Genomic DNA, 11466 nt, shown 5'->3' with positions numbered 1-11466 from the left:
GATTAATATCGTGCTAATTCAAGATGATGTAGGTAGACGATCAGAGTAATTCATTTGGGGAGAAGAATAATAAGATATTCCCAAGTTCTGTTCACATCCCAATTTCTACACACTGCCTTTCTTCTATATAATTCTATACGTAATTTTAGATTACTGATATATAAGAAAAATGATTTATAAAAAAATATGTATGTAATATACATAAAAATACATAAAATATGGAATGTTAAGGGCATATCATAATAATTGATAATTATAAAAAGCAATTCGATCCATACGTAAGTTGTCAAATTGATACCATAAAAGTAGTATTTTGCAAAAAAATTAGCAGTAATAATATAATATTTTGTGTCAAAGAACAGGTAGAAGAGAGAATAATATATTTTAGTGACAGAAACGATAATTACAAAATGAAATCAATGTACTAAAAGCATAATTGTGTAAAATTATTATACAAGGTGTCTCAGTATTGATGGTCCAACCGTAAAGTGAATGATTGTACATGAGACAATAAATCGGAAATATGTAATAACTTTTTTTATTTCAGGCTTTATTCTCCAGAAAATGGACTATGAATTTTCTCCTATGCTTGCGGTTCCGAGAGTCTAGGACTGTTTCGCGCAGCTTGGAAAGTGGTGGGGATCGCAGCGAACTCCCTCCACACGGTTCAGTACCAGGGTTCGTATAATTTTTCCCGCACGGCTCGCTCCCCCTCTTTTTCGCCTGTATTTCGATCCCCATTACTATTCTCCTCATGCGCCTACGCTGACCATACCTAGCATACCCCCATCAAGTACCAGTCCCTACCATGGGCGCGTCGTCCCCACTTTCCGGCCGAGGGAAAAATTATACGATCCCTAGTCAGTACACATGGTAAAACATTGAGATGCGAAGAACGATCAAAAACTGAACTGTGCTCGGTCCTATATAGGCTCTCGAGTATAGTACGCATGCACTTGGCTATGTCCATGACAATTACCGGCTTCACGGTTGTACCATCAATATTGAGACACCGTGAATTTAATTATTTTATCGGAATCAAAAAGAATTGATTAAAAGCCTTTGTACTTACTAGTCCCAAAGGCGGTCCCATTTGTTTCTGAGGAAACTAAACGCGAGGGGCTGCCCGATCGGGTTGCTGACAATAGAATTGAGAACACGACTGGCATCCTGTTTTCTGATCCCGGAATTCTCGGTAATGGTCCAATCCAAGTAACGATTCAACAGCCACAACTCCCGTGTACAACCAAGGGCATGCAGAAGAAGATCTTTCTCGGAACCGACATTTGTCTCCTGATATTGCCTCCAAGCGAAGTCCCACTCTGCCTGTCCACCGACTCGAATCGCCGTACAATAGACGACCATTTTCAAATTCGGCGAGATTCTAAAATCAGTTTCAACGTTTAATTAGTACATCGATTACACAAACAAAAAACTTTTTCATTTTTTGCAATATTCACTACGTGATTGTTATTGAAGTTCTCATGACAATAACAAATCCCGAATTGTTTTATCACGTAACGTTTCCGAAAAAATGCATGATTTTACGGAAACTTAGGTATTACATGAAAAGTAAGAACTAAGAAATTTTACTAGCTAAACTGGTATTTTCTATTTTAAAAAATGAGTACTCATAACACGCAAGACATGATTGCATTTTGTGATCCGATATTTGGTACTCGCGAATTTCTAGACTGTACAATGTATAACTCGGAATTATTTCCGAATCGTTGGTTCATACTTTCTCGTTAATAACTTCGTTATTAATAATCGTAGAAAAAAGTAAAAGAAAGTTTACTCAGAATTTACCCTTTCTCACACTCTTAGAGGAGAATCATGAATTCTGGGACATCCTGTATTCTGAAAGGCGATGGAACTCTAGTAAAACCTTCTTCCATTTTCTGCTCAAATATTAACAAAGTCCTGAACGAAAAAGTGTGGCCCGATGGTAGTATTGGTGGAGCTTTAATTACTCTGGAGACTTACGGATTATTTTTGTTTGGATTGGGCGTGTTACGCCAGTTGTAGAATTGTTTTACTGCGTTTTTCACGCAATCCTCGTGACCCAAACTGCATGCCCAGCTTAACACGTCTATGCGGGTGAAAACTGTCAGTTGAGGATCGCCAGGATTATCTATGAACCCTACTTGCTTGTATACGTTGTCCAGCAACTTCAAAATGTATACCTACAAAAAGAATGCACGAAACATTTATTTTTTGGCTGATTTTAAACCTCATTTTTTAGACATTTTTTCTAAATCAATTATTTCAGATTAGATTTTGACATATATGTTTTTATCGATATTTAAGATGCATAACAAATTTTTTTAAAGTAAAAGCAATCAAAATTACGTGAGTTATGTTTTACTGAGACTGTCTTACAACACTGTTTACATGAAATCTCAAATCCTAGGTAATCAATTGACTTGTTTGTGAAAAATCTGCAGCATACGTCCTTTAACATTTATCACTTTTTTTTAATTTTTCAACAAGTTATAGCCGAAGAAAGNAGCTTGAATTTATATGACAGATGGAATTTGTGTACTGTTGCTCTACTATACTGCAAGATTTACTTTTGTAAATAATTTTCAAATAATTAACTGATAAAGAAAATTTAACGATTTTTACTGATTTCACTCATTTTTTACTGAACCACTTTTTATCCCTACAAATAATTTATGGATATATGAGAAACTGTGATTCACGTGGTGACAGGCCGGTAATCAAAATCGTTGCTTATTAAGATCGCCTTAAGAATTTGCTATTCCTGTCTATCCCATATTTCCAGTCTCTGTCTTGTACAGGAAACAGGGACTTAAACAAATGCTTAAGACGTTCTTAAGAATAAGCAACGACTCTGAATACCAACCATAGAGAAGAAAGCGATATGTGCTAGTGAGGTGTCTGGAAAAATATCTTTATTACCAACGCCCCTTTCAATATCGAAAGACATGAAATAAACGATTACTGCTACTATATGAGAAACTATAATAGAGTAATTAGAATTTGCATTTACTCGATATTTATCGTAGCTAGGCATTTTGATCAACATATCATCCAGATAGTGCATGGCAGTGAGAGCGGCCTTCCACGGCAAGTATTCAGTCTCGTGTCCCAAGTACGATGTGACGTCTAACGCGGTAGCATAATCCAATCTTCCAGCCCTGGCCAAGTTCAGCGCGTCGTCTATCAACTGAGCCCGATTGATCGTCGATATATCCTTGAAGGATTCGCTTTTCAATTGCCTGATTATCATCTGCCAGTTCATCTTGTCGTAATTCACTCTATAGTAACCTAGGAAAGAAATACATACACAATTACAATTATCCGTCTACTGTGCACCGTCCTTCAAGTCCATGGAGAACATTAGGCTATGGATTGAAATTAGGGATGAAGAGAAGTAAAAAGGAGAAAGGCATGAATAAGACACGTCAAGAGATAGGGTAGAATATAGAATCTATGTATATTAGAGTATCTATGTATATTATAGAGCATAACACCGGAAAAAGGGGTCCAAAATGTATGAAAGGGGAAAACAGAAGTGCGAGAGAGACGAGAAGAGATTAGGAAACTAATAAAGATAAGTGGCACAGAAGAGAGATGATACAAGGTGACATATGAAATAAAAGAAAGGCATATAGAGAAAGACTGAATAAGAAAAAGGTGAGAGAGAGAGAGAGAAAGAGAGAGAGAGAGAGAGAGATCAGCAGAGGCATTAGGATTTAACGGACTTGATGGAGTAAAACTGTACCCACGGTACCCAATGCAGAGTTAAAGTGTCAAGGACATTTAAACCCACGCATTTTTGAATAAATATTCATATTTCCCTTTATTAATTGAAATTATGGTTTCAACAAGTCAAGGAGTGACCAAACTACCTCACGGTACGACGGTGATTTGGTAATGAGTTAATAAATATACAATATTTACCAGTTTCTTGAATATTTAAAATGAGCCATTCCGCGCGTTTCAGATTCAAATCGAGCGTGATTGACTTTACGGCTTTCATCCACTGAGACGGCCGCGTCGTATTGAAATCTAGCTGACTTTCAGTAGTGTAGGTGATCGGTATCCACCAAAGTGGTTCAGAAGCAGACATGGTCGTTATGGTACCATTGCGAAGCATGAAACGTTCCTACAAGCCCAGAAAATAGATAAAAAAATCATCAAACTCGCCCTCGTTTCTTTCACGAACCTGATTTAACGTTACACCGCCGTTCTTATAATTTCTGGAAACCGTCACCACTGGGAAACCGGTTTGTAAGGTCCAAGTGTCCATAATCTCCTTTATCGTCATCGAAGAGTCAAGAACTTTGTCTTTGTGCGCCTGTTTTGTCAACATATCCCAAAGATCGTTTTGCTCCGCGTTTTGGTACGCCCTATGAGAATGACATAAATCCAAATATAAATTTCATGAAAAAATTTGCAGTCTAATTATGCACGAAAGGATACTCACTTTGCATTCAGATAATTGGTCAAGCCTTGTTTAAACACGTCAGTGGTGAGGAAATGATCCATCATTCTTATTATGGAAGCGCCTATTTAAATATGATCATTGTTATACTATTATATTACAGATTAAATAATTAAAATTTATGTATAATTTAATAAAGAGAGAGAGAGAGAGAGAGATCAGCAGAGGCATTAGGATTTAACGGACTTGATGGAGTAAAACTGTACCCACGGTACCCAATGCAGAGTTAAAGTGTCAAGGACATTTAAACCCACGCATTTTTGAATAAATATTCATATTTCCCTTTATTAATTGAAATTATGGTTTCAACAAGTCAAGGAGTGACCAAACTACCTCACGGTACGACGGTGATTTGGTAATGAGTTAATAAATATACAATATTTACCAGTTTCTTGAATATTTAAAATGAGCCATTCCGCGCGTTTCAGATTCAAATCGAGCGTGATTGACTTTACGGCTTTCATCCACTGAGACGGCCGCGTCGTATTGAAATCTAGCTGACTTTCAGTAGTGTAGGTGATCGGTATCCACCAAAGTGGTTCAGAAGCAGACATGGTCGTTATGGTACCATTGCGAAGCATGAAACGTTCCTACAAGCCCAGAAAATAGATAAAAAAATCATCAAACTCGCCCTCGTTTCTTTCACGAACCTGATTTAACGTTACACCGCCGTTCTTATAATTTCTGGAAACCGTCACCACTGGGAAACCGGTTTGTAAGGTCCAAGTGTCCATAATCTCCTTTATCGTCATCGAAGAGTCAAGAACTTTGTCTTTGTGCGCCTGTTTTGTCAACATATCCCAAAGATCGTTTTGCTCCGCGTTTTGGTACGCCCTATGAGAATGACATAAATCCAAATATAAATTTCATGAAAAAATTTGCAGTCTAATTATGCACGAAAGGATACTCACTTTGCATTCAGATAATTGGTCAAGCCTTGTTTAAACACGTCAGTGGTGAGGAAATGATCCATCATTCTTATTATGGAAGCGCCTATTTAAATATGATCATTGTTATACTATTATATTACAGATTAAATAATTAAAATTTATGTATAATTTAATATGATATAATTTTTGTATAATATTATTTCGTTTTACCTTTGTTGTAAGAAATCCTATCGAATATCTCACTGATTTCATCAGGATGCTCGACTTCCACTGAAATCTGATGCGAGGATTCTAAAGCATCCAAGCCAAAAACAGTTTGCAATTCATGCACAACAAATTGTTCCAGGACTTTCCACGTTGGTTCCACCTGGAGAATCGAAACAACAACAATATGCAATAATAACGTAAATACAAAAGTGAATGAAAGGTGTGAATTTAATTTGTTATTTTCACATTATTATGTCTGGAATGTCACATTATTATGTTATGAACTTACTGCATTCATACCGATGTTTTCTACATAACTGGCGAACCCTTCGTTCAACCAAAGGTCTGACCACCAAACTGGAGTTACCAAGTTACCGAACCACTGATGAGCAAGTTCGTGAGCTATCACGGTAGCTACTCGTTGTTTGTTACTGCTAGTCGAAACTCCTTCTTGATACAGCATAGCTGTCTCCCTGGAAATGAAATTATTAAATCAGGTAAGTCGTATTCACAGTTTTCAAGGCCATAAGCGTAACGCCATTACAAGGCCTCCATAAAACAAGCCTATTTTAATTAAACAAATTCATTAATATATTTTAGAGGTTTATTAAAAATGAAATTTGGTATAAATTGTTCTAATAATACAAAAATAGCACATCAGTAGATGAGCTCTATGAATTCTATAAAAATGTATTGGGTGACGCAGCATCCAACAACTTATTTTAGATACAAAAAACTANAGCAAAACTGAACACACGCTATTTAAAATTGAATAACTTTTTAAAAATTGAACTAAACGACTTGACCTTCTTTGACGACTTAAATGGATACAAAAAATTGTGAAAAAACTAAATTTGGTATGAAGCATAATGGCAAGAAAAAATGTACAGAATAAATTAAAAGAGAATGAATATTGCAATACTCATGTAATAAAAGAAATGTCTATCTAAAATAAATTTTTAATTATAATTATATACTATTTTTAATTATAATATTTAGTATAAAAATTTAGTATACATAGTATAAAAATAGAAGACTATTTGTGGAACAAACCTGCAGGTAATCAAGCCCCAGTTTTCCATGGCCCCAGCCGAGAAATCGGGAAGAGCTACGCTGTCCATTTTAGGTAACGGGAATTTGATCTTGAAGTAATCCTCGTAGTATTTGAGTATCCTTGGGCCGATATCCAGTGTGTAACGCGCCTGTTCGATGGCCTCGCTTCGTGCCCAGACTCTAAAATTCCCGGACTCGGATTTCAACATCTTGAAGTCCGAAACGATGAAGGCGACCAGATACGTGGACATCGGCACCGATCGTTCGTAATGGTCCCACAAGTACGTCGGCAGGCCAGGCCTAATTAAACAAATACATTCAGAGTAATCATTTCATATGATAATATCGCATGTCGCACGCATCAATAATCAAGAGAAGCACATCACAAAGTAAATTATATACATGTACAAAGTTTAATAAAAATTGATGGAAACATAAAAAAGTTAGACATGTAGAAACACGTAAAAATTCTCCAATTTATCTCAGTTGTAGACCGCAGAAAAAACGTACGATTATTTTAATTTTTTGTCATTCGTAGCTCATAGCAATATTAAAACTTTGCATATTTATCATACTTATTTAAATCTAACATGTTTCAAATTTTTAGAGACTAAGGAAATTGAAAATCCCATTTACTATTTTATTCAAGATTTCGACGAAGAACAACTTTCTTACATTTTTTGTTATATTAAACTAAGTCTTCTAACACCTCAAAGAATATTAAATTGTTTGGCACAATAATAAAAACTTTATTCTATTTAAAAATGTGTACGAATATTAATTGGGGTATATGTATATGTCGTATGTTCCACTTCGTTTAATGGCTTTGCATATTTCATGTGATCTAAACGCCGGATGAAACTCCAAAAATGCATAGTGAACTACGCTTTGAAAATCGTTCAAAGAAAAACATAAATAACCGAACGAGCGACCACCAGTTTTCCAGTATAAACGAGTCTACATTTTCCTAATGCAACTACTTCTTAAACTGTGGCCTAATTTCAAGCCAGATGGGAATGTACTATCTAAGATCTATGAAATTTGTAAATAGTTGACTGAAAAATATGAATAAAGAAACAAACGACCATCTAAAGTTTTCCAGTATAAGTGACTCTGCATTTTCCTAACGCAACTGCTTCTTAAACTGTGGCCTAATTTCGAGCTAGATGGGAATGTATTATTTAAGATCTATAGTGAAATTTGAAAATAGTTGACTGCAAGGTATGAAGAAAGAAACGAACGACCATCTAAAGTTTTCCAGTATAAGTGCGTTTGCATTTCCGTAATGCAACTGCTTCATAAATTGTGACATAATTTCGAGCCAGATGAAGAAATATTATATAACATGTATGGTGAATTATGATTTGAAAATAGTTAATTGAAAAGTATGAGGATAGAAACGAACGACCATATAAGTTTTCCAGTAAGTGGGTCCACTCTATCCTAATACAACTGACTCATAAACTGCGACATAATTTTGTGCAGAGTGGAGTTACTTGCAAGACTTGAATTATTCAATTGTGTGCCGTATCATAGATAACTACTTTATAACCGGGATAATTTTGTTCGAAGTAGAACTGCTTCCAAGACTTGAATTATTCAATTGACCCGCCATTTATTATACATTTTACACAATTATCGAACTCGATGATTTGTGGCTGATAAAATATACATTGTCATTTTTAATAAAAAAAAAATAAAAATTTGAAGTCTAACAATAATCATAAAGTCGTTTACGTATATCTACAGGGTGTCCCGGGTTTTAATGGACAAACTTGGGGAGTACATCCTACATGCGAAAATAAGGATGAAATTATGTTACTGAAATGCAACAAAATTATGAAAAGATTTATTGTGTAATAAGCTTCATAAAAAATCGATGTCAACCTTGTATTTGCGCCCAAGAACAACATTTTGAAATAATCCGATAAATACGTTCGATCTTTCAATATTAAGTAAAGTAGAACCCGTCGTCATCAATTCTAACTTTACTTGTTTATAACTTTGTAATAAAGCATTTCTGAGAAAAATTCAAATAACATTTTGTTTTTATTTTCGCAAATAGGATATGCTCCCCAAGTTTGTCCATTAAAACCCGGAACACCCTGTATAACAGCAGATCTTCGAATTGCCTTGTTACTTTTTTTCTACGCTAACTACGATTAACTTTTCCGAGTCGCATTACTGGATCTAATGAACAATTAACTTGAACCGTATGTCTCGCACAAACAAATTGATTACAGAGTTAACGAACACGTTCTTCACCGAGTTCTAGAAATTACCTCCGCGTTCAACTCGAGTAAATGATAGGAGTGTTACATCCGTCTCATGGTAAATTACCAGCTGTAACATGCTCCCCGCGTGCTCACGGAAATGCGCAACCAACAGTTATTACGTGGATTATGCCTACTTGATAAAAAATTAAATATATCGAGGTATAATGAAACAATACACTGAGAATAATAAATTGCAAATTACTCAACAAGTAGGATTATTTTGTTTATTTCTTATGATTATTCGATCTGTTCATTATGATTGTTTAATCTGTACGTTATAGTTAATCGAAACTGCGGATTCTTATGCAAAAGAAAGAGTAATTAAAAAGGTGCCTCTTATGTAACAATAATATATATTCAAGTTCTGAAATATTATATATAATAAAATTACGATTTTTGAGTTTCCATCATAGATAGAAAAAAATAAAGTTTTCAAAGTATACGAGTTTCCAATGGACATAAGAAATAGAGTATCCAATGTATTAATCATTTTGTTGTAAGAGATATCGAAAAATATTTTCAAGGAATTTTTGTCATTCTTTTACATACTGATAGAAAGAATATAACTTTCAAATTCATTTTCTTTCTCTCAACTGCCTAGTTCCAAGTCTCCTATTGCGGGTGTTTGGACTATTTCTCACATGTCTATGCTATTGGCCTGCAACTGAGATATACAGAGTGATTTAACGTTTGCAACCCAAATATCTTTGTTGTTTTTAAAGATATGTCAAATGTTTTAAGAATAAGGTTGAATGGTTCAGTGGAGCTCACAGAATACCAAAATTATTTCTATGTTTATGTCATTTTTTTTAGAGATAAGAAGGTCACCTTCATTTATTTAAATGGAATCACCATTTTTTAAACACCTACGATAATAGTACCTTCTTTAAATGGAACCACCATTTTCTAAACACTTACAATGATAGTGATTTCATTAGGAATTCAGTGACTATAATTATTCAAGGTCATTCAAGGTCATTTCAGAGTTCGACGTTCCTTCAGAACTCGTTTACAGCAATGTATCGATGTAAATGGCCATCATTTCAAACATTAATGAAATACATTTCATACTTCAAATCTTATACATTTTCTCTAACCGTAACCTTGAATGACCTTGAATAATTATAGACACTGAATTCCTAATGAAAGGGACTTTATTGTTAAAACATTTGACGTATCTTTAAAAACAACAAAGATATTTGAAATGCGAACATTAGGTGACTCATCCTGTATGTATGTATAGCTTGATTAGTAGCTTGATAGTATAGCATCTTAATACTCATAATAAGTATTCTGTATGTTTGACTTTTGGTTTTGTTACAAATAATGAATATTAAAAATCATGTAATTAGAAGGAATGTCTAAACTTAAACATTGACTGACTTAAACACGGAAACATGAAATCTCAATGTTAATTATTAGAGAACCATTAAACATATTTTCACCATTACATCTTCGTCTTCTGTACAGATCAACATCAATTGTTGCACCAGATGATTAAAAATGAAAAAAATCGTAGGTTTACACGATTTTCATCCTACAACTGAAATATATTGAAGAATTTTTACACGCTTCGTTGCGTTCAATTTTATGTACCTGTACATAACTTGTTACGTCTGCAAAAAACGTTTTATTGGAAATCCAAATGAAGATAAGTCGCGTGTCTTATTTGTTCTTCGTAATTCCGACCAATGCCAACTTTTTGTCAGATATTATCTAGTAAACTAAATCTTCTCACATTTCAAGAAAAATTGAGCTGTTTTGTCTGATATTAAAAAAATTATTCCGTTTGAAAATGTGTTCGAATATTAATAGAAGTATACAATTTGCGCACTGTATACAATCACGTGAAATTTCATCATGTTTTATTGTTGTCACATGCTAAATATCAATGAACCATAAACGAACCGATCAGTATAAATGTACATCATATTTCTAATTTTTTATTATCATTTCTGATTATTTCCTAGTGTATGTAATATTGATTTTCCAGTAGTGTGAAGGACGGACGAGGATTGAATTTTCGTTGCAAATTCCTTAGCACCTAATCAAGCACGAGGCTCGTACGAGCACAAAACTATGCATATACACACACATATACATGTATATGTGTATATAGGATGTTTGCAAAATCGTGGTACAAATGGCAAGGGAAGGATTCCTCACACAAAATCTAGTCGAAAACAAGGAATATAGTTTTTCATACGTGGTGTGATTTTCGAGAAAATGGAGTTTGAAAGTTTGTTTGGTATGTGTGTACTTAGACAGAGTCTACTTTATTCGCCCGATGTTTATTTGTAGATTCACGTGAAAGAAATAGTTTATGCCCAAAATAATCAAAATCGAGACCAATTAAAACATAATATCGTTCAGGTATTCGAAGCACTTAAAAACTCGAACACATTAGTTTCGATTCACGCTTTACTAATTCATCGAGCAAGAATTGCCTACAACAGCAAGGAAGACATTTTTAATATTTGTAATTTACTAGAATAAATCAATTATTGAATTTACGGCTAATTATTAATTAACACTAGAAAGACTGAAACTTAGTATATACCTATAT

General features: G+C 34.4%; 1 protein-coding gene across 1 annotated transcript in view; it reads right to left on the bottom strand.

Moving 5' to 3' along the window:
* Window positions 1-11466, bottom strand: part of superdeath (Suppressor of ER stress-induced death) — a gene marked incomplete at its 5' end in the record, with an annotated part of 21853 nt that overhangs the window by 1416 nt on the left and 8971 nt on the right. Inside the window, 9 exons of the mRNA XM_026819743.1 lie at window positions 1073-1384; window positions 1987-2186; window positions 3017-3294; window positions 4860-5064; window positions 5125-5308; window positions 5386-5467; window positions 5575-5731; window positions 5861-6044; window positions 6625-6924. Of these exons, the coding sequence (XP_026675544.1) occupies window positions 1073-1384; window positions 1987-2186; window positions 3017-3294; window positions 4860-5064; window positions 5125-5308; window positions 5386-5467; window positions 5575-5731; window positions 5861-6044; window positions 6625-6924 (1902 nt within the window). The remainder of the gene's footprint in view (window positions 1-1072; window positions 1385-1986; window positions 2187-3016; window positions 3295-4859; window positions 5065-5124; window positions 5309-5385; window positions 5468-5574; window positions 5732-5860; window positions 6045-6624; window positions 6925-11466) is intronic.

This window comes from Ceratina calcarata, unplaced genomic scaffold (assembly GCF_001652005.2).
Source record: "Ceratina calcarata isolate Rehan_Ccalc_2016 unplaced genomic scaffold, ASM165200v1 scaffold159.2, whole genome shotgun sequence".
Taxonomy (NCBI): Eukaryota; Metazoa; Arthropoda; class Insecta; order Hymenoptera; family Apidae; genus Ceratina; species Ceratina calcarata.
The sequence above is the reverse complement of the archived record's forward strand: the minus strand, read 5'-3'. Positions and strand labels throughout refer to the sequence as shown.